This window comes from Ammospiza caudacuta, chromosome 3 (genome assembly GCF_027887145.1).
Source record: "Ammospiza caudacuta isolate bAmmCau1 chromosome 3, bAmmCau1.pri, whole genome shotgun sequence".
Classification (NCBI taxonomy): domain Eukaryota; kingdom Metazoa; phylum Chordata; class Aves; order Passeriformes; family Passerellidae; genus Ammospiza; species Ammospiza caudacuta.
The window spans coordinates 97834567-97859180 of record NC_080595.1 but is presented as its reverse complement, the minus strand read 5'-3'; the positions used below and the strand labels follow the sequence as shown (position 1 = coordinate 97859180).

Genomic DNA, 24614 nt, shown 5'->3' with positions numbered 1-24614 from the left:
ACAAAATTGACTACACAGCAATGTGATATTCCAGCTTCAAAGATGGACCAACCTAACCATCCCAGTGGGATGCTGCATTAATGCAGTCTTTCTGGCATCTCACAGCACATCTCCTGCAAGCAACACTCTTTTCCTTTCCAAAAATTAATTTCTCCCAGTAGCTTCTGCAGTTAAAAATCTGCAGTATTTTAGGTAAGTGCCAGTGACTTAGATTAAAAAATCATTGGCTATGAAATATAAAAGAAAAAAAAAGACCCTGCCTGGATTGGGTGTAGCTTTATTTATCATTCTTTCAAAAATCATCCTAAGTATAGCTGCCACAGAACTCTCTGGATGCTGTTTGAGAAGCTACAGCCACCAGTGTAAAAGGGTGCCCTCAGCATGTCAAGAGTGCCTGGTGTCTAGTCCAGGTGCTAGTCCAGGACTAAAGATTCTGACAGTTCCATCTCTGCCTGTGCTGTGAAAGCACAAGGTTAGAAACAGTTCAGTCACTAAGAGCTTGGTGATTGATCCATCTCTGTATCTTAACTTCTGAGCCTACAAGAAAGATGGAGAGATTTGCATGGGCATGTAGTGACAGGACAAGGAGGAATGGTTTCAAACTGAAAGACAGTAGGTTTAGATTAGATGCTAGGAAGAAGTTTTTCACTTTGAGGGTGGTGAGACACTGGAACAAAATGCCCAGGGAAGCTGCTGAACAGCTTTCCTGGAAATGTTCAGGGCCAGGTTGGATGGGGCTTTGAGAAACCTGATCTAGTGGAAGGCATCCCGGCCCATGGCAGGGGGACTGGAACTACACAATCCTTAAGGGCCTAAAAACCCAAACCATTCTATGATTCTATGAATCAGTTTCACCCTGTACATCACTGTGACACTGTATGAGACACCAGTCAAAAAAAGGAACTTCCAAACCCATATTCTGTTCCCATAAACAAATACATGGATGAGCAATGCCAGCCTTAAGAAACTGGAGTTTAAATGCAAACACCTGATTACATTTGCATAGTTGTGAAAATTTATTAGTTACAGTGTAATGAAAATCAACTTTTTTGGTACAGGCAGAAGTAAAAACATACTTTATATAGAAAAAAAATCACAGCTTTAAAAACTGACTTACATAGTTTAAAATGAGTAAATTTGGTTGTATTTCAAGGCATTGGACTTTAATACTTAATTTTATGCCAAACCATCACACAGTGTAAGAAATATTCTGCAACAAATTCCATACAGCAGTCTTCAGAGTATTTAGTCTCACAGAATCTCATGGTGGCAAAAAAAAATATACTGAATACTTTTCCATTTAAACAGAAAACATTGCGGAAGTTACATTTTTCTTTCTTCACATACTCTCTATTACAAAATATCAAATTGCAAATTTGACAGTGTATTCTACAAATAAATGTGTCATAAGCAACAGGAATTGCAACTCTGGCACAGCTACTTTACAAAGTGTATTATAAAAATAAATTATATGGCAAATATCAAACAAAATCAAGCACGTGCCTTAGGCTTTGCAATTGAGAGTGAAATTCAGCTGGCAGAAAGACTGCTGCTCTCTCTCTGATTAGATACTTTTAAAATACCAGCAAGGCCATTGGTTTTTAAAGCTCTACCAAGAAAAAAAAAATATATAAAACCTAATGGAAGCACTAACACTTCCATAAGTAATCAGTAGCACAAGTGACCCTGGTGTTGATGGCAGAGAGCTTCTACAGTGATCCATCCACAGGCATGGAGGGTAGTGCACACAGAGAGCTCTACGGGCGGTAACTCATCTAGAGTTCACGCGTGACTGGTGAATGATGACACTCTCTAAAAGAAAAGAGAGCAAAACATTCGGGTTTATAGAACTACAAACGCATCGCAGCTTACTTTAAAGAAGAACAATTACAGTGGCAGTGCAAGGCATTTTTCTAAAAAGTGTCACAAACATACTCTCACATCACTGCTTGACAAAACTGTCCTGGCTAATGCTAGGAAGGGAAACTAAATTAGTACCTGTCGAGGGCTCAGAGGGCCTTGGCTTCCACTTCAATGTCAAGACCATCATTTGGTTGTCCATAGGATAAAAGGAGTAATACAGTTGAATGGATTAAAGCAGAGGGACACCAAAGTTCGAGTTCCACATCCAAACTAGGTAGAGAAAGACTTGGAGTTGGGTGTCTAGTATAGTGTCTAAGCAACTTCATCATAAATCTGGTGGCAATTCATAAATAGGGATGAGGAAGAGGTATGGGGTTATTTCTCATTTTTTTTAAATTTAAACTTGGTTTATAAACCTATGCTGTGTTTATTCAGCAAATCTTCTTGAATTTTGCTACTGACTTTAATGGGGATAAATTTCAGCCACAGCTTGCAAAACTGGGTATTGGCATTTTCTTTAAAATGCTGGGTTTGCCCTGTGTGTAATACCAGAGGTCCCTGACCCTGATTAATCTGCTGAAGTACTAATGGCCTGGTCTTCTGTTCTTCTACCTATATATGCAGCTCTTACAGGCAACCTTTTTAATATAAGAATTTAACTGTCAACTAACATTTTTCTCTGAAAAAGTGTCTTTTATGAATTTCAAATAATGTAACTGTACCAATACTAATTAAAGCATATACATTTTCAGAAATATTCATCCTAATTGAAATTACTTTTGTTACCTTCCTTTCTTAATAGTATGAAGATTTTTCAAAATTTACAGGACCCAAGAAATGACACTATTGATATAATTTTTGCCTTTTTAATATATATATATATATATAAAACTTTTATATAAATATATATATAAATTTTGTAATTTTGTTGGCTTCTGCCTTTATCTGCTCCTAACTAATATTTGCAAGGTGTTTCATGAAATTACATTCTAGGAAGAAAGAAAAATGAAAATATTTTCCATGCACTCTTACTGCCAGAATTTTGCCACTAGATGGCAGATCCCAGTGCTGCTTTTCATACGTGGTGAAGTAAGAGCAAGGATCAGGCAACGTCCAATAAAATACCTTAAGGCAAATGAAATAATAGAATTTCCCGAATTGAAAGTATTTATTTTCCATAAAATTTATCAATAACAAAATATTTTCAACAAGAAATGTATACCAGCTCCACCATATTTGAGCAGTGAATGTGAATGAACCACACTACTGCATGATTTTACCTTACTGTTCTAACTGTGCTAACTTGAAGCTCTTGTGGAATATGATGTTAAATGCTACATTTGCAAATTATTTTCTAAATATTAAAAATATTTTTTTAAGATTTTTTTTTAATATTCACTGTGTACATTTAATAAGAAACAAAATTCTAAAAAATGTGCAGCAGAAAAATATCATGCTCCTTGTTAAGGCTCTGTCACTGAACAAACAGCAAAACTACAGTCAGTGTCCGAATCAGACACCTTTCTCCTACAGACCCAAAGAGTAATTGTGCAGAAAAAAGTAGGAGAAAAAATAACTTTTTAAAACCTCAAATAATTTCCACTAATATTTATCTTTCATTCATTTTTCACACGTCTAGAGAACACACACTCTAGGTTTGTCTCAGTTGTTTCTATTTGAAATCCTTACATACTGATTTGTATGTATGAATATATATATATATATATATAAAAAATGTACACACACACATGTGTAGTTACTAAAAGAGGTGTCTGAACAGTTACTAAGCTAAAATTAGAGTAGGGCCAATTTTGTCAGAGTGCTTTTGGCCCACCCTCTGTAGGAATATGATTATATTTGAAGGATATGATTAAATAAATTTTTCTATGATTCTAGATGGGAATATTTCAAGGAGCTAAGTATTCACTTAAACAAAACAATTTATTTTAATGACAGAAAAAGAAAATGAAGTTAATGTAAAACAGCTAATTCTGCTTTCAGTCCTCCTGATGTAAAGCAGAACTTCTCGAGGAAACACATCAGGATACCAGTTCATATAATGAAGCACATCAAGTGACATTTCAACATATAAAGTTTAATTTCTCCTTACAATATATACAAGTATCACCAGATAATACAAAAATGAATGTACCACAGACAATGCACACCCAAGCAACAGAAGAGAACCATACATTAGTATTTCTGTTTTTAAAAGCCCAAGGAGAGGGTTTTTTTGTATAGAGAACAATTCACACCTGAGTGTTTCATACCCAAGAGCTGATAGCTCTGCACCTGACAGTAGTTAACCCTGGTTACATTTTAAGGAAAAAAAAACCAAGGTAAGAGCAATGTGTAGGGAGCAAGATTCAAAGTGAAGTTAATATCTATAATGAGAAATATTGCATATAATTTTGCCCAAGAGAGCTCAAGCAAAATAAGGAGAAAAGAGGGTAACTCACACTGACACAGGGGAGAAAACCATTCCCCTAAATGAAAGCAAGTTCAAAAGATGAGCTCACAAAAATTCCTGCCAGCAAACTGTGTTTCAAAGCAACTCAATGAAATTGGCCACTGATGTGTGATGAGAACATATAATTGGTCTGAAAACTGTCCTGACTGTTGCAGCTTATGCCAAGTACCTGAAACCCAGAGGGACAGTAGCTTACTCTATGCTCTTCCACATCTGATTAGAATTACTGAATGTATTCATGTATTCTGCATGGCATATTTCAAGCAGTGACATATGACTTGGCATCCTGTTGGCTTGGATCAATATATTAATGTGGTTTTAGAGATTACTCTCATGGTGGTAATTACTATGTGCTTTAAGTGGTTTGAGGTTTAAATACAGTGATGTGTTCTCCATGGGCATATTACAAAGAGTCACACAGTGTTTGGTTTCTGAAAAATCACACTAACAGGTGTCCCAAAAGGAAAAAAAGGTGAGCAAAGTAAATCAAGATCTCGATTTTTCTTCTACCATTTGCTTAGGATGTTTACTATTCTGAGAGAAATCCCTCTAGGCATTACAGTTGAAGCCGTGTGCTCCTTTTTCAGTCACACTTACTCAACTGTATTGATCTACTAATGACTACATTAGCAATACCCCTATGTAGCAGTAAGTCTGGTGGGATGGGATCTAACTCAGGGAACACAGTAGAAAACTTGCTAGGAACTAAACTTAAAATCAGAGAGATCATCTGGAAAAGTGAGGGTGCACCTTCTCAGTCCATGTGTGCTGCTCATGAATGGGCTGGCATTTTCCCTGCTCTTCCCCCTCTCCACCTTACTGCTGGTGCTAAGCCATGTATTACTACTGCTGGGCTTGAGTTATCACAACTGCTTATATGGCCATGTCATCAGCCAAAACAGGGCTTCTCTCCAGCTGACACTGATTATGACTAAAAGTACAAAGATTACTCAGTCATCTTAGTTCCTGACAAAGCATTGCAACTATCATTATGATTCTGAGTGCATTATTTTGCTACTGAAATTGTTCCACTTCATTATGAAAAACCCAAACAAAATGACAGAAAAAAGTTAAGAGAGAGAAAGCATAAAGATGAGTGATTCCAAATGATCATTTAGGAAGGCTTAGTTTATTATGCATTATAATCCAGTAATGCAGAATACATGAAAGCCCTGTAAATAAAGCCCTAATATTATCCTTTGGATTGATGTGTCAGAGATTGATTCTTTGGTGCCTAGTAAAATCTGAGGTCTGAACAAAGCTTGTCCTTGTGGCATTTATGACATCACTCTTGTGTTTATTCTTTGATGCTCTATGAAGGTGAGCTCATGCCCTACTCTTCCACACAGTGAGGCACTGCTAAGGTCTTGCTCCTCTTCTCTGCCGTCCTTTTCATTAAACTGGAAAAACTTCTTATTCTGGAGATCCCTATCGCTCTGTCAGGTTTGCATGAAATTGGTTGGTTGTTCAGTGTTATTCATTAGGGAAGGAGAGATTGAAGGATGGATGAACACAGACACTTCATCTTATAAGCCTCCTTTTCAACAGGGCCCGGCTCAAAGGCAGGCTTTGGAACAGGGACACAGATCTGGGGAGGGCTCCCTCCTAGTTCAATATCCTGACCCCTCAACCACTCCCTTGTTTCTGCTCAGTGAATGCTGAAGCATTCCATGCAGAACGGCTCAGCCTTTCCAGGAGGGAATGAGAATGCCATCTTCTTCCTCCTCAGCTGTCAGTGCCACTAGTGAACCTGCCTGCAGCTGATGTGGGTTTGAGTCTCCTCAGATACTGTCTCCTACCTTTGAAAAAAGGTTTCAATCAAAAGCTTTTGAAAATAAGCAGCACTACCCCTGCGTTTGTGTGGTATTTGATCTACTAGAAGGCATTCATGATCCTACAGTCATTTTAAAACACCAACTGGTTTCTTGTGCCCTCCTTCTTTCTTTTTCTGGCCTGTGAGCCTGGCACTAAGTTATGTTAAAGCCAGCCTTTATGTTTTTTTGCCAGATTCCTTTTAATTCAGATCAGTTCCCCAATTAAATTCAAACACTTGTGCCAGCTCAAAGGACAACCACATACTCAGTGAGCAATTTCTTGGCTGGAGGTGACAAAAACAGGACTACAGCTTTTCAGTCCAGTGTGCTGGACTTAAAAGCCTTGGAGGAAACAAGAATACCTGCATTATGGATCTCAGTGAGGTACAGCAGCTGCAGTGCTACATTTAAGTCATAACAGAAACACTGACTAGATAAGGTCTGTGGAAGAACATCAGGAAGATCTTCAGGATGCCTCTTGGACTTAGGCATTGTTTTTAGATTTGGTTGTTTAAATTGCCTTTTGGAGCTGACCTACTGAATGGAGTATCTTAATGTAGTCACTAAACATAACTGTCTTCAGATTCAGAGGAAATTTCAGTGTAATACAAACAGTTAGGCTTGAACTTTTAAGACTTCTGAACTATACGCTTTTCTTTTCTCTTCATCTTACCCTTCTTCTACCTTCAGGAAACAAGAATATTAGGTCAATTAAAACAGATGTCAAAAGTTCTGAGGATAACAAAATACCTGGCTTTAGCTAACAGTTTAACCAGCTGCCCAATTCCAACTCTTTAGACTTCTGCTGCAGAGCAAAAGTCCATTTTTGTTGTGCAGCCCCTGGGGAAAATAACAGGATCCAAAGTCTGACCTCTCTGGAATTTCTGAAGTCTGTCTCATCAAATCCTCCTGACTCTACAGGAGCAACTCCCAGCCTATGCCTGCAATTCTGGCTCTAGCTGTGCCAGTTTGTGTGCCCTAGGTTTCAGGTACTGTGAGGCTGGCTTGTTTCTTCAGGTGAATTAGTTCCTTAGACCTCAAACAAAACCAAAATTTTCAACCACAGGCACACACAGAACATTGAATATGGCAACAGTTAACTAAGGGACTGTTTCTTTGACGCAAAGAAGGCTTAAGGCAGCTGTATCAAGCTACATTAGGTTGGGGATCATGTTTGCAATATTATTTGACTTTTTCGACCTTCTGTTTTGACCCTGTTTTGACAACTTCCTTCAGTAACAGTATTTAGAGTGAATATCCAGAAAAAAACCTTTTTTTCCTTTAAATATCTGTTAAAAAGTCTGTGTTACAAAAAGAACAGTAAGATTTCAGCAATGATTTATTGACATACTGAGGCTTTTAAGTGATAAGAATTCCTTGAGAGGATCTGATGTATTTCTGACATATTAACTCACATTGCTTGCTAATTCCACTTTCCAAGTTTTATCTGAAGTACTGGGAATAGGAGTTATGAAAAAATGCTACTAATACTAATCTGATTTTTGGATGTCATAGGACCTAGAACCTGAAAATTAACAGGCATTTTAGGTGCTACACATGTAAAACAACAAAACCTACTTTTTTTAATGTGTCAAATTAAAAATGCCCTTCATGTGAATAATAAAATGCCAGCTTTACAACGGGATAATTGTCATATCTGGATGTGAAACTGGAGAGCAAAGCAAAGCAGATGGAAAACCAAACATGCTTGGTTTGAATAGAATTTTGTTGACCTTTGGTGACAGAGTTCTTCCATCAAGTATCTTCTCCCAGACCAAATTTCATATTTCAGTGCATTTTCCTTTCTGTGATTTTTATTTATAATTTATTGGTCTTCCCACCTTGCTTTCTGTTTTAACCACTGGGCCCTTCACAGCTTGCTGAGGTGAGTGAAGCATTATAGAACTTTAAACCCATTATTTATTGGTCTTCTCAGCTTCATTTCTTTTGGTTGTGACTTTCTTCTGTGAAAAGTGATTGCTTAATGGAAATGTGCTTTAATAACTCTACTGTTATCAAATAAACAATCATAACAATCATCAGCATCCATACTATTTCCATGCTGGAAAAATTCCTTAAAACATGCTTGAAAAATGCAAACATACAGATGAGGAAATCACAAAGAGGGAAGGAAAAATGATGAATCACCATGGTATTGTAAGGTAGTCTTCATTTTATGACAAAATATTTTAAACAACTGAAAACTGAGGGTAATTTCCTTACCAAACCCTCTCTTTCATTGTGTACCTGAGCTGTGCCTTTAGATAGCAATTCCTGCCATCAGCAGGCTGTGCTGACTTACCCTATAAGACATAAGGATGCTTGGCAAGTGAGGTTTAAATGTAAGACCCAAGACCCAACCAGGAAAACTGAAAACCCAGTCAGGTCAATGGAATGAGGTGCTTCATAGCCATTAGTGGTCTTTGGAGCGGGCACAAATGAATTGTATTGATTTTTGCCAGATAGTGTTTCTCAAGCTTTTGCTGAAGACTAAGCACCTTCTGGCTCACAAGCCTTCATCTGAGCCCTGAGCGAGAAGTATTCCAGTGTGTGTAAGTCAGGGACCTGCTTCTAAGTTTTGTTTACAAGTGTTGACTCTCTCTGGAAGAATTAAATTGCTGCCAAACATTGTGCAACATCCCTATGCCCCTGAATTTAGTAACTATCTTGAGAAAGCAGCTCACTGCTGAGAAATGGCGATTTTCATGGGAGGCTCATAGAGAGGAGGCCACATGGTCACATGGTGCCCATCCTTCCTCTCCTCCCCTCCCACACATGAGGTACTGGCTTTCATTAAAACAGGACCTCAATGCACATAGCAAGTCTTCTGGCATTGCTTCCCTAGGCCATGTGGCATTGCAATAATGTGATCAAGGCAGGAAGGAAAGTAGAGCATGCAGCAGCAAAGGTGGAAAGTGATCTGTTAAGGTGGGAAACAATCTAGTGAAAGTGACCACACCTCCTTTGATCTACTAAAAAGTGACCAAGTCTATCATTAAGAATTCCTGATACAGATTAATAACTTATTTCAGTTACCCATTCTCACTTCCTAGACTGGAAACCTTAATTGCCTTTTTGACAGCTTTTTTTTTTTTTAACTTGACAAACAAAAGGATTTTGTTATTTAAGTAGTCAGTGCACACAATTATTAGTTTGTTGTTAAGTGATAGCTGCAGGACTTTGTTAGCACAGGCAAACGTGAACAGCTACACAGACAGGGGAGCCGACTCCATGGCAGCAGTAAAACCTGCAGAACGTACCCCCTGAGCCACCGCCATCAGCCCTGGCCCCCGCCCAGGGAGGCAGAGCTGCTGGCTGAAGATTTCTTCAGTTCTATTTTCATAGACTGAGTCTCAGCACGAGGCTCGAATTTTGTCACATTTCCTGCTCCTGGGGCTGCCACTACTGGCTTTCCTGCTTTCATACCTTTTGACACAGGAATGCGGGTGGGTGTAGGTCTCGGGGATGACCCATCCTGTCCTGTCTGCAAAACAGAGAAAAATGCAGTGAATTAAGGACTTTTCCTCATACATGCTCATCTTATACTTTGTTTTGGTTCTTCATTTACCTCTCAAACAACAATATCCCAAATCACACCTATTAGCAAAGTAATATTCACACTTGGAATCTGGCCGTGGCACATACTGCTAGAGTAGGGCCAAAGGCACAGCTGCAATCAAACAAGTTTCCCAGAGGTGAGGTGCAGTGTTTTGAATCAAGATGTCACAAGAATGGGAATTTGTGCAAATCTTCCATTCTACAGCATGATAAAGTGCAAGATGGTCTTAGAGGCTGCTACAACATTGGCCTGGCTGTCAGGACAGGTAAAATATTAGCATCTTGTATAGACACTTGTACAGGTCCTTAGAACAGCATAGTCAGGTGAGGCTAATGAACCCAGGGTAACTGCCAAATTTTAGGAGCTGGGGCATGATCACTCAGCATTGTAAATAAGATTGAATTTTACTTCCCAAAGTATGCTGAGCTCATGGCTGGGGCCATTTATTTCTGCACTGGGAAGAGCAGGGGGTTGGGAGAGAAAGAGAAAAGATCTGGATTTCCTTTTCCTGTGGCTGTGGCAGGAGGGATGTGAGAAAGGGCTCTCCCAGTCCAAGCACAAATCACAACTTGAGAAACTCTGGTAAGGGTGAAGCTGCTAACCCAGATTTCCAAGGATACCTCAAGGCAGTGTGGTCATTTTACTATCTCTGCCAGTCTTCTGCCCTGGACAACAGCTGAGCAAGCACACTTATCCTCAAGCTTGAGTACTTCAGAATTAAAAAAAAAAAGAACAGCCTAAGTGGTTGGCGTGGGTGGCTTGGGGCTGGCAGACCCAACACAGCTCCCATGTCCTTCTGGAGCCCCAGCTGGAGACCAGGCCAGAGCTATCCCATCGCTTTGGCCAGATAATGATGCACGTACTCTTCAAGATCAAATCTGGAGCTACCCCATATAAACCATGACTTAAAGAAAATACTTATAAACAATTCTGGAAGGAAAATGGGCTTTATCTCCTGCAGTGTGCAATACAGACACAAATGTTAATGGTGACAACTTCAGTGTCTCGGTTGAATTTCATATGTGACTGACATTTCTGTTCAGATTATGGATTAAGACTTTGATCTCACAAAAGAGAAGAAGTCTCCTAAAATCCTGTAATCCTAGCTAGACCCACCTGCTAAATGACTAAACTCTGCAACTTATGACATATAAGCAAAGTAAAATTTAACTGCTGAAATAGACTGGACTGGGGACCCATGTCAGCTGCAACATGCATTTATACATTTACTTAAAAATGCTCTACAAGTGCTTTTCAGCCAGTGGCATCAGAGCTTTCTGTCTGCATCCTGAGCATGCAAAGGAAAACCATTCCTTAATCTTCTAAGAACAGTTCAAAACCCCATGTGTGTGGAAGGGGCTAGCAGTGGGCCTGTTAGCTAAAGGAGGGAGAAGTAAGAAGAAGAAGAAGCTGATAAGGAGCTTTCTCCAAGGCCGTAACCAAGGAGATCGAGAGAAGGAAGATAAGAGCATTCTGCAGCTGGATGAAGCATTTTTAGAAAGTTAGGTGGAGTCAGAGTAACTTTTCACCAATGGCATGGTATTGAATTATTGTGGCCAATAGCTAAGGTAGAGGAAGGGTAAGCAACTGGAAAGTGTATAAAAGATCAGCCATTTTCATTAATAAACTGTTGCCAAGTGTTACCAACTGAGAGTGCTTGTGGCTTTATGTCGTGACCGCCTCGACTGCGACATTTTGGAGACGCCGACATGATAAGAACATAGTCGGTGGGGGCCCATACAGGGTCCTAGTAATTGGCAACCGTGACCCACTGGGACGTAGTGGGGGAGGCGGCGTTGGTGCAGCTGAGAGTGGCAGGTGGAAGCCACAGGGAGGTCCGGACCTGATTCCCTCCAATCAAGACACCTGGAAGTAGGTGAGCCACCAACTAGTAATAATGGGACAAAATTTATCTAAAGAGGAAGAAAGTGTTCTGTCTACATGGAAAGTTTTGTTAAGAAATAAGGGAATTAATACGTCAGACTATGAGCTTCGTAATATATTGCTGTGGGCTAAATCACAGAATTTTGGCACTGATCCCAACACAGAATTTAGTGTTAAGGCATGGAAGAAAGTCGGGGACAGACTTTGGCAAGTTATTCGAGCGGAAGATAAAACAGCTGTTGATTTAGCAGTAACCTGGAACTCGCTCTTTGAGGCTTTAAAGGAATGGAGAATAGAGAGAGAAACAGAGCAAGATGCGGACGAAGAGTCGGGGCTGATATCTGACGGGGGGGCTGAGGTAGAAGGGGGCTCTGATGGGGAACTTGGTGAAGAAAGTTCGGATGCCATGGGAGTTACCTGGCATGCTGCCAAAGCTTCTGGGAAAGCTGCCAAGGCTTCTGGGAAAGCTGCCAAAACTTCTGGGCAACCTGCCCTAGCCTCTTCTTATCAGACTCCTAAGCCTCCTTATCTCACACCTGCACCTGCGCAGCAGCTCGAGATGGTGCCTGTATATACTACACCGCTACGCCAGTTAGCTGAAATGTCTTTAGCAGAGAGAAAGGTCCAGCCATCTGCCCCCCCGCTTCCCTCCTCTCTGGTCCAGCCGTCTGCCCCCCGCTCCCCTCTGAGATGCCTGAACAACCTGCAAGGCCGTATCCTCCTTTACCTGACAGTGACAGCAACAGTGAGTCAAGTGATGAGTCGCCCACAGTAACACCTGACTTGGGGCAAGGAGCTCTGGTCTCTTCATCTCCTAAGAGCTCTAGCCTTACTGCCCCATGGACTTTGCCTCCATGCCAAGTCACTGTGCTTCCTCGACACCCTCAGGAGTTTTGGGAATTTGTTAGGAGGAAAGCAGTTGAAGAAAAGAACTGGGACATCATAGAAAGGTTAGGTGCTCCAAGAGTACCTCAGGAGAACAGTGCCATTGCAAATGTTGCTTGTGATAACCCTATGGCTTTTCCAGTTTTCAAAGCAGCTCCTGGAACAGGACAGAACGACAGTCATCATGTCTTTGCCTGGAGGGTTGTGCAAGACCTCCAATCAAAAGTAGCTCAATATGGTATTAATTCCTCAGAGGTAATGCAATTAATACGTGTGATTAATGCAGATTTACTTGCACCTTATGACATCACTCATCTTGCTACAATTTTATTCCAGCCAGTACAATATGGTGTATTTCAAGAAACTTGGAGGCGAGTGGCTGAGCGCACCGCTTTAACAAATATGCAGTTGCCTCAACACGACCCTCGTCATGCTGTGGGTGTTGATGCCCTAATGGGCTCTGGGCCTTTTGCTAATCCAGATTTACAGGCAAGGTGGGATCCTTCGATTTTGGCACAAGCTCAGCAAATTGGCATGAGTGCCTTAACTAAAACAATGGAAATGGCAGCTCCAAAACAGAAATATGTTACTATACAACAAGGAATGAGAGAACCATTTTTGCAGTTTGCTGAAAAACTTGCTGCCGCTATTGAGAAACAAGTAGATGATGAAACTTTGCGAGACAAATTGTGTGGACAATTGGCTAAAGAAAATGCAAATCCAGATTGCAGAAAGATTATTGATACTTTGCCTGGGGAACCCACCTTGTCTGAAATGGTTACTGCTTGCTCGAAAGTTGGTTCAGTCGAGCATAAAATGGCAGCTCTTGCTGCAGTGTTAAGACCTTCAGCGAAGTGTTATAATTGTGGACAACAAGGGCACGTAAAGTCACAGTGTACTGTCTGGAAAACAACATTTAGGCCAAGTGCAAGCAGTGATGTTGTATGCCTCAACCTGTAAAGTTAGACATTGATGTTAAAACTGCTACTGATGTACAGAAATTGGTTGGTTTAATAGGTTGGATTCGATCATATTTAGGCATAACTAATCATCAGATGCAACCATTGTTTGATCTGCTGTCAGGCATCACTTCCTCCACTGATGAGAGGCAATTGACCTCAGCGGCAAAAAAGACCCTAGAAGAAGTTGAATTAGCCCTAGCACACAAATTTGTTAACAGGATAGATCCCTCTGTTGGTGTTCAATTGTTTATTTTGAAAGACCATGAAATACCATGTGGAATACTGTGTCAATGGAATGATAATTGGGAAGATCAATTGCATATTCTGGAATGGATATTTTTATCTTTCAGATCTCGGAAAAAAGCTCCAGGACTTTATGAGCTCTTTGCAGATATTATCATCAAGGGTCGTAGGCGTTGTCATGAGATTTTGGGACAGGACCCTGTGACCATTGTGATACCTGTGCAACAGTGGTATTTTGAATGGTGCTTTCAAAATAATCATGAATTGCAATCTGCCTTATCTTGTTTTACAGGCCAAATCTCGTATCACTTGCCTTCTCATTCTGTTCTAACACTAACTAAAGAGATTCCTTTTGAAGGCAAGCAAATTTGTTCTCCTGTTCCAGTGGAAGGTATAACGGTTTTTACAGATGGGTCCGGGAAAACCGGAAAAGCAGCTGTGGCTTGGAGAAAGGATGATCACTGTGAATATCAGACAGTGATTCAGCAGGGATCTCCTCAACTGGTTGAACTTTCTGCTGTTCTTTTGGCTTTTACTTTGTTTCCTGGTTCTGTAAACATAGTTACTGATTCAGTTTATGTTGCAAATTTGGTTAAGCATTTAGATCAAGCAGTGTTGTATAATATTCAGGAGAAGCCATTGTTTACTATATTAGTGAAGTTGTGGACAGTTATTGGTGTTCGAAAACATTCTTACTTTATCATGCACATTCGCAGCCATACATCATTACCGGGATTTTTTGCTGAAGGCAATGCCTATGTAGACTCTTTAGTAGCTGCTGCTGCAATCAAAACTGTACCCAATGTGTTGCAGCAGGCAATTTTGTCCCATCAATTTTTTCATCAGAGTGCTCAAGCTTTACAGCAGCAATTCAAATTGTCTACTGCCGAAGCAAAATCTATCCTTTCCTCTTGTCCCGACTGTCATATGACTCATGTCACTCAGTATTATGGTACCAACCCTAGAGGTCTTCCTGCGTTAGAAGAATGGCAAACTGATGTTACAAAAATGCCAGAATTTGGTCGCTTTAAGTATGTTCATGTTACAGTTGATACTTTTTCTCACGCAATGGTTGCTTCAGCATTCACAGGAGAGATGCTATTCGTCATTTTTACCATGCCTTTTCTATTCTAGGTGTTCCATGTCATGTAAAAACAGATAACGGCCCAGCATATGCTTCGCGGAAAATGCAAGCATTCTTTCGTGCTTGGGGCATTGAGCATTCAACAGGTATTCCACATGTCCCCACGGGCCAAGCAATTATTGAAAGAGCTCACGGACTTCTTAAACATCAGGTTCAAAAACAAAAAGGGGGAATGCAACAGGAGTCACCTCAAGTGAGATTAGATAAAGCTGTTTATGTGTTAAACTTCTTGCGTCCCCTACCTGACTCACAGTTATCTCAAATCTTTTGCCATTTTTCTTCTTTGAATTCTAAGCAACCAAATTTCCATAGAAATGTCAAGGTAAGGGTCAAGGATTTGATTACTGGTATATGGTCTGGTCCAGTGGAACTGGTAACCTGGGGAAGGGGTTATGCTTGTGTTTTGACAGATAATGGTCCTCGATGGGTTCCTGCTCGCTGTGTTAAACCTTACCTAGAGCGTGCGGGAAAGTACAGGATCGGTGGCTCCGCAGTTGAAGCAGAACGTGCAGATGACACTGGCTAAGACCATACATCAGTACTTAAAGATGGATGAAGGAAGAATGGGAATTTTGTTGATGGTTGTGATTGTGATTTTGTGTGTCCCCTCTCTGCTTGGGATTTTGCAAAGGGCCCTGCAAAAATCCATAGCAGCTGTATTTACAGGTCAAAAACAAAAAAGGGGGAATTGTGGAAGGGGCTAGCAGTGGGCCTGTTAGCTAAAGGAGCGAGAAGTAAGAAGAAGAAGAAGCTGATAAGGAGCTTTCTCCAAGGCCGTAACCAAGGAGATCGAGAGAAGGAAGATAAGAGCATTCTGCAGCTGGATGAAGCATTTTTAGAAAGTTAGGTGGAGTCAGAGTAACTTTTCACCAATGGCATGGTATTGAATTATTGTGGCAAATAGCTAAGGTAGAGGAAGGGTAAGCAACTGGAAAGTGTATAAAAGATCAGCCATTTTCATTAATAAACTGTTGCCAAGTGTTACCAACTGAGACTGCTTGTGGTCTCTGCTTTATGTCGTGACCGCCTCGACTGCGACACATGTGTACACTCAAAAAAAATCACAATTGGAAAACTTGAATGCTGTCTGCCTGACAGGAAGGAAGCCATTTTCAATAACTAAAAGCAACATTTACAATAGCAGTCTAAAGGCTAATATGGAACTCACATGTAGATGTCAAAACAAGTTAGGCCCATACAATTCTGTAGGGCAAAACATGCAAATGCATTCCATCAGCCTTGGAAAATATGTCAACATCCCAGGGAACCCAAATGACAAACATCTTGTACTCCCTGAAAGAGTCCCACAGTGAGTAAACATGAGGCAATCAAATGGAGTAGCTGGAATCTCAGGCATTTCTTCAGCTTTATTCACATGTAAATTATTAACTAAGGATTTGGATGCTTTCAAGTTACTCATTTCAAGCCTAAATCACTCAAAAGCACTTTGAAAAGGACTCTAACTTGCTTTAAATTTCTTAGTTGCCTTCATTCCAGCATACTAACGTGTTGATTGCATGGAAGCTAATGCCTGCTTCCCAGGCAGCCGCAAAAGCATTTTGTGTTTGCCAAGTGAGATGGCACAAAGGTGCCTCCCCAGCCGGCTGTCCCCTTGGGCGCAGGAAGGGGCAGCAAGCAGAGAGAGACACATTCAGCCCACGTCTGCAGCATCTGCGGCAGAGAACCCACACGACTGCCTGTCTCTCCATCATTTCTTCCAAGAACTCAAAGCCATTCCTTCCAGCTGTTTCTCTGTAGGCTGCTGTCTTCTGGTTGGCCCAGGACTGTGGCTCTAACCAGAAACTAACCCTTACACAGCTGGAATGGAGTGCCTGAGATGCAGCCCCATGGGACACTGGATGATGCAAACTGGATCTGAGCAAGGCAAGGCAAGACATGGTGCTGGAACAGGCACCCAATGAGGTTACACAAGACATTACTGAGACTGAGATGAACACATGCAGCTGCTATGGTGCAGCCATAATCAGCTCTCACTGCAGACACGGGTGTATTAACCTGTAAAGTTGCAGTAAGGTTGGGCAGTCCCATTAAAGGAAAAAAGCAAACTGACCATACAGAACACACAGCATGTTTGAGTAGTTTGTAGCAGATCCTGCTTGGTGCATTTTATTGCCACACAAAGAGAATGCCTTCATGCACACACTGGTTTCTGGAATATTTTAAGTAAAAAAGTGCTTTTTCAGCATTTGTTCTCAACCTGATCAGGCCCCAGCTTGCTCTGGACAGAAATGGTTCAGTTCAGTGACCAACAGACACCTTGAGCAATTTGATATGCCCTGGGCTACTCAAGCAATGTACACAGGGCTGGTAGACAACACAGATGACCCAAGGAGACCTAAAACTTCTGATAAAGCAGCTGGAAGGAAGGTAGACTACTTGACAGCACTGAAAATGGCACTAAATAAAGTATGTTTAGGTAACTTTATCCTGAAAGGGTGGGACTTGAGATCTAGGCAATATAGTCAGCAGAGCCAGTGGGCAATTCAGCTCACACAGAAGCTAGCCCTGTCTCAGCTGGATCACCCCCCAGCCACCACAGGCAGCACACAGGCCTCAGTGCTGCCATGGGGAGCACATAGATTACAGACTGACTCAGCTGCCCACACTGAGCCATCTTGTGCCATCTGAGGTGTCCCATCAGCTGCCACTGCAGAAAGGGACGGGTCAGTCATCCCTCCCAGCTTCACACAGGCACACACTTGCCAGCACTTCTCAGTTGCCACAGGCACACAGCCAGCACCACAACACCTCTGCACAGGCAGGCGAGCTGCTCCCTGCCCCTTCAGGGCAGCTAGAGCACACATGGGACACCTACACCGAGCTACATTTAGATGCTGGTCTCAAACTAAACGTTGTCCAATTGCAAGTGGCCTTACAGCTACACAAACACTTGTCCCCTTCACTCTGGCACCCAGCAGCTTCTCAGCTGGGCCCTCCTGCCATGGTCACAGGATGCCCTGCATGGTTGGTGCTGTGCCATCGTGCTGGCTCTGCTGCAGCCGGGATTCCCTCTGCTCCCTGCAGATTTGCATGGCACTGGAGTCACTGTGTACCCTGGCAGCATAAACAGCTGGCACTCAATGCCAGGCTTGTAGGAGGTGGGGAGCACAGGGATTAAGTGATTATAGGACTGACACCCATCATGGCAGCCAAAGAAGATCCACATTCACCAGCAATCCTATAACCAAACGAAAGCCTAAATCAAACAGGATGTAGGCACCACTGTTTTTGGGGGTTTTCACAAAGAATACTTGGGTTTATTCTGTGGAATTTTTTCTGCAAACTATATGAACTGTCCTGGGAACAGAAATTTGAGCCAATGTGCTAAGGGAAAACTAACAAGCAGGCTCATTTTGGTTTCCATACCCTTTGGTCTCTGTGGTCCATTTTCAATAAAAAAAATCATACCCTAGGTCTGCTAGGATAGTCCAAGTATTTTCCTGGGAGTGAGTTTGACTCTAATCAAGCTAAGGAGGACTAAACACCATTTTTTCTGTTTCTATAGGAACCATCCAAATCCATAGGCTGCCATAAAAAAGGCATTAATACGTTGTACAAAGCATCTTGTGTGAGGAGAGTTAAGACAAAAATTAAAACCAGTGAGCTAAGAAAGCAGCTGTGTATCAGTTTGCCTTGTTCGATTTTATTAAGTTCAGCCTTCAAAACTGTATCTGTTGGTTTCATTTAGGGTTACTGAGTAAATGATCACAGCTTGGGTTTTCTGACTAGGGGCAGTGAAGTGTGTTTGTAAAGTTGTCATTTGCAAAACAGATGGTGAATACACTTTTTTTTCTTTATAAGAGGCTGGGGAGGAAAAGACACATTTGAGCTTGTTCAAAGGTGCCTTTCAGCTGACTAGGGACATTAAAATACAAAGGGAAGCATAAGATAAAGTAAATCCTATGGCTGAACTATTTTCCCTACATTCCAAATCTGGGAGGATAAAGTGAAGAAAGAAGCCAGATTTTAGCCAGAAAAAAACAAAACAAAACAAAACAAAAAAGTTTTGTCTGCCATGGTTCACTGCATCATCACAGTAGAGACAGACATTTAGTTAAAAGAAAAAGTTAAAAAAAAGTTTTCCAGGCTTCTGAGAGACAAAGGAGTTTGTAAATTAATTCAAGACTTTAAAAAATGAAGAGTTGCCTCTAATATGTAAGGAAACACTGTATAATAAAGTATCTACAATACTTTATATAGGTGAGAAGAGAGAGTGAGCACATGTGCAATCCCAAACAGATCTGTGTGATGAATGCAAGTTTTCTTAATTCAGAAGCCTTAAATGGGAATGGCAGCTTCTCTCCAGAAGTGTGAAAGTTTAAGATAAACACATTTTGACATTTCAGCTTGGGAAGAGATGGCTGACAAGGCGTGTTGTGGGGCTCTGCTGACTCCCGAGCAGCACGGACAAATGAGTAGGGGGTGACTATTCAGTATTTGTCAAGATACAAGAAAAAGGCTGTAACCAATGAAGGTATTGCATAAAAGGTATCAAACAAAAGAGCTTTTCCCAAAGCCCACAACTGAATTCACTGCCCCCTGATGTTGTGGAAACAACAGTGTAAATGAGTTCAAAAAGCAATTAAAAGAATAAATAGAAAAAAACTCTGCCATGGTGTATTAAAGAGAAAGATGTGGCTGCAGGCTCTGGTTCAGAAAGAAATACCTGCCTATTGCCAAAAACTGGGAACAGACGCTGAGGGAAACATTACTTTGTGTTTACCCACTCAAAATAATCTTCCCCTAAGCATCTGTTGCAGACTCTGTCTAGCTAAGTAAGTTTTTGGACTAATACAGTACTGCTAGTTTTCTGTTTAATACCCTGGTTAAATTCTTTCTCAGGGTAGTTCCAACTCAAGCAATAGAAACTTATGTCCAGTAATAAACTTGGGGAGGACTATCAATAAATACTGCCCACTATGGTTAAAGACAGAGGTGAGAATTCTTTCACTATGAAAAAGAAGTTGGGTTACCAGCACAGAAGCCCAAAGAGAAAGCAAAAAAAATATAATAGAGGACGCTCTATTGTAATACAGCACTTACAGAAGTTCAGAGAAACAGAAAGAGCTCTACTATTCACTGGCTAAAGAGGCTTGGAGCTGTAAGCAATGATAACATGTCTGCTTATTTATTTCTTTGGAGCGCAGTAATATAGCAGATATTAACTGAATTATATGGGGATCAAGGGATTATATCAAAGAAATGCCAGCCTGCATAATTAGAGTCTAAAGACTTGCCAGCTGAGCCAAAAAACATGAGGTGTATTTTTAAAATTCAGATATTGCACTCATCAAAAATAAAAATACAGTTTCCTGCTCTGTCATACCCATTGTTCTTTGTCCCTCTGTTTCTCGCTTGTAATTTTGCTGGGTTGCCATTATGAAGATAACTTTGAAGGGACTTCCTCTGGAAGTTAACTGCTTTGGGAGATAATACCAAAAGCGTACCAGCATCCAACACTGGTACAAAAATACATGAATTGGGCAAATTCTGATTTTATAGTTAAGCTTGAGCCTGGAAGAAATGTAGGGAAGACAAGAGTTTCTCCTCACCCCTCCCATTTTCCCTGCTGGTGTCTCAAACCAGAGCTATGGTCTGTCCTTCTCTCTGCCATGAAGACCACACCATGAGACAACACTGCTTACCACTGATTGTGTTCCTCGTGTGGAAGATGTTGTAACAGGTGTGATGGTGATAGTGCTTGTCACCTTGCTGGCTGCAGGTCGTGGGGACAGGTTGTTCCGAGGCGATCGAAGGACAGTACCAGTCACCACCTCCTTCTCTGCCGCGACGTTCACCGGCCGGACTGTTATCACAGGGCTCGCGCCGTCAGGCACGGCACCGGGAGAACGCTTAAACTGGGAGCCCAAGTGGATGTGGATTTTGTTGTCCTCTGTTGTGATAATGTTGGCATTGGCGTTGTACTTGCGGATTGGAGTCGGGACGGTTTGCTTTTCTGGCGTGACTTTGAAGACAGCCCTGCCCATGGTCATGTCCTGTGACTGCGGAGAGACGGAGATTTCAGCCGGCGCCGCAGATGTCGACACCGTCATGATCTGAATTGGCGATGCAGGTCTGTCAGCGAAGGGTGCTGTCCCTCCCTCTGGGGACTTTTCCCTGGAGAATGTTGTTATAGTGACTGGAGACATGGAACGATCTGGGCCCATGGGACTTTCACTGCCTTTTCCTTTTTGTGGCATAACATTGGGAGACGGAATGATGGTTATTCGTGGCTTCTGATTTCCCAAAGTAGGAATGACAGTGGTACTTGAAAAAAATTCCTCTGCAGATGGACTGGTTATCTCCAAAGTTGCTGTACTGTTCTCATGGTCTGGTGTCACCCGAATATGAAGAGGTTGACCCTGCTTTGGTGAAAGGACAACCTCCCCAGGATGTGCTGGACTACTGTGGCTTCGGGCTCCTTTATCAGGAGTTGTCTGGGCCCCAGTTTCCCTCTTTTTCATCCATGGTATCCAGGATTTCCTCATAGCAAGCTCATTTGCTGCTGGAGGATATCTCTCAAGCACTGAAGAACGCTCCATGGGTTTTTTCAAACCCACCTGCCGCAGATTGCTCATGATATGATTCTCCTCCTGGAAGGATTTCCTTATAAACACTGCTGGAGTTTCTTCTTCTGCTGCTTCATTGCAGAGAGCATCTGTCTGCACGCCGGTGGACGTCAGGGGAACATCAACCATTCTTCTCCCGTTCATGCTGGGCCTCAGAGCACGGCTGTAACGCTTAGAAAGCTCCAGCTCTCTTGTCAGGTTCAAAACTTCCTGCCCCATGCTCTTGTTTTTGTTTTCCTCTTCCATAAACCTTTGCTGTAGAACTGAATAATCAACTTGGAGCTGAGAAAGCTGGTCTTCTTTGTTCATGAGCTCATGGATTTTTTCCTTAAGTGCTTGAACTTCTGCTTTCAAATCTCTGCTTTTGGCCTCTTCCAGACGAAACCTGTGCCTCAGCTCTGCCTCCTGGCTCACCACCTCACCTTTTTCTATTGCTTTCGTTTTGGCAATCTGGAGTTTCATCTCCTCCAACTGTTGAGAAAGAAAATTAGCTTTATCCTGCTCAGTCCTAAATTTCTGCTCTAGCTGATCATACTCATCTTCAGTCTTCATCAAATCTCCTTCAACCACTTCCAGTTGTTTGAGACGTTTTTTCAATCTTTCGATTTCAACAGTAAGTTCCTTAATCTTGTTGTCCTCATGACAAACATGCTCTGCTCCTTTCCTAGTTCGACCTCTTGTAATTTCTCTTTCTACTTCCTCCATACCATCAATTCTTTTCTTTAACAGGTCAACTCTACAGCTTAATTCAGATGATTTTTCTTCTTCACTTTTCAGTTTGCCAATTAACTCATCCCTTTCCTTTGTCAAACTAGATACTTTTTCCTCCATTTCAGATTTCAGTTTCAAAAATTTCTTACTTTCTTCTATCAATTTCTCTGTTACATCCATAACTTTCCCTTGTTCAACTTTAAAATTCTTGTTTAGGCCCTCAACCTTTTTTTCCTCCTGTTTTATTTTTTCCATCATATTTTTTCGCTCATCAACCAACATTACAGTAAATGACTTCAGCTTTGTAAGGTCATCTTTTAAGCTTATTTCAGCCTTTTCCAATTTGCTTTCAGATGTCTCAAGGTCCTTCACTCGAGTCTTCACCACTTCCAACTCATTTATCAAATCCTTAGTCAAATTTTTTTCTCTCTCCAAGTTTAAGTGTAGCTGAGTGCATTCTGACTTACTTTTACTGAAAGCCTCTTCCAGCTTCTCTAATTCTGACATTCTTTTCTGCAGTTTTTCCACTTCAAGTTTCAACTCTTTGCTATGATGCTCTTCCTCCTGCAGTTTGTTTTTCAGCTCTTTGCACTGGGATTCGGTTTTTGTGATCTCTTCATCTTTCCCCTCCATTTCAAGCACGCGCTTGCGGAGGTTTTCCACTTCTGCCATTAAGCTAGAGTTCCCACATTCCCCTTTCGCTATTTTATCTCTTAATTCTTGAAGTTCCTCCTCAGTTTTTTGAAGATTTTTGTTAGTTTCTTCTAGCTCCTCTATTCTGCGAGTCAACCCCACTAGCTTGAGCCTTAGCTGTCTATTATGTGACTCTTGATTAGCCAGTTTAGCAGTCATCTCCTCATGTTCTTGACAAAACGATGATGTTTTGTGTTCAAGTTCTGCCTCTAATTTCATCAGTTTTTGTCCATCTTCTTTTGTTTTTGCAGTAATAATTTTAAGCTTTTCTTCTTCTTCCTTTAGTTTTTGGGTTAAGTCCTGTATTTTCTGGCTTTGTTGACCAAGTTGTTCAATATGCATTTGTCTTTCATCCACCAGCATGAGTGCAAATGATTTGAGCTTGACTAGTTCTTCTCTTAGTTTACTGATTCTCTTTGTATGCTCCTTCTCCTTCCGGGCTTGATAGATCTTCTCCTGCTCAAGAAGTTTCTTCAACCTGAAAGAAGTCAAAAGAGATGTGTCAGACTAAAATGTATATATACATGCGTCTGTGTGTATCTCTCTATTTTTAAAATCACATTTTAGCTTCCTTTTTTATTAATTCATTAATAATTAAGTAATTTATTAGTTCTATTTCATTTTCAAGAAATAACTACCTACTACAGTTGTATCCCCAAACCAAGTATTTTGAATTACATAAGTTAAATGAAAAATACATAAAATTGTCTAGAAATCTGAAACACAGTAAAATTTTATACATGTACAGATAACAAATACATCAGGTTTTAATTTCCTTACATTGATTTTCCTGTTAGGATGATGTTGATAAAAGTACATAATATCCCAACAGGACAGGTATTATCTACTCACAAATCCATTTATACCAAATTTGTTTTACAAGGTGAATTCCTCTTTATGTCTTGCATACAGAAAAATGTGTAAAATAAGGTAAAATATTAAACTAATTGTTATATGCAGCCACACATAAACAGACTAATCCTGGTTACAGACAAACCAGCAGGACAGAAGATTACAGTAACACACAACTGATAACCATCTGGGCATCACAATTATGAAATTAGTAGGAAGGTAAATTTTCCAGCACAGTCACTATTATGCTAAAAGGTTTGTTCTTCTACATTTCATTTAGTACATGTTGTGAACCACAAGGACCAGACTAGTGAAACCTCTGGCTATAGCTGACCTCATCTGGAAAACGTTCTTCTCTGTGGCCTCTAAATCTGCGTTTTCAGCCAATATAAAAACTCGCCATATATCCAAATTAGGTGCTCCTCAGAAAGATAATAAAAGCATACATTACCCAGCCTTAGCCATGCAACATGGAGTAATATAACTATTTTATATCTGTGATTAATATTCAGGATCTGATGACACCAACATAGGACGTTCCTGCACATGTTCTAAGCACAGATTTATGAGGATGGTGATCCTCAATTGAAAGAGGTACAGATAACACAGGGATGCATCCCAACCAATCTAAGAGCCTTATTGTAAAAGCAGCAGTCTGACTTAGACACAGGTATGCACACTGAAGTTACTGTGAAATAATATTTTTTTCCAAACTGCTGTCACAACACCTACAGTTCCCACATCCTCTATCAAGACACGAGATAATTCAAATCCACTTGCTTTGCTTACCCTAAGTCTGAAGCTTCTCAGCTTCCTTTTTATAACTGAGATACACATCCAGGTGGTAACAGCAGAGCAATTAATGCCTGGTAATTAACTCAAAGTAACTGGAACATCCATATCTTAGCAAAGATCAACTTTTATCCATATTCTTATCTTACATG

General features: G+C 41.0%; 1 protein-coding gene across 7 annotated transcripts in view; it reads right to left on the bottom strand.

Moving 5' to 3' along the window:
* Window positions 1–997: 997 nt before the first annotated feature.
* Window positions 998–24614, bottom strand: part of FILIP1 (filamin A interacting protein 1) — a 106561-nt gene continuing 82944 nt past the window's right edge. For 4 of the 7 annotated variants that reach the window (XM_058800897.1, XM_058800903.1, XM_058800902.1 and 1 more), the window contains 3 exons: window positions 20491–23296; window positions 9408–9631; window positions 998–1812 (listed from right to left, as the gene is read on the bottom strand). In XM_058800897.1, the coding sequence (XP_058656880.1) occupies window positions 9425–9631; window positions 20491–23296 (3013 nt within the window). In that variant the 3' untranslated portion in view covers window positions 998–1812; window positions 9408–9424. The remainder of the gene's footprint in view (window positions 1813–9407; window positions 9632–20490; window positions 23297–24614) is intronic. The other 3 variants (XM_058800898.1, XM_058800899.1, XM_058800900.1) reach the window with 3 other exon arrangements.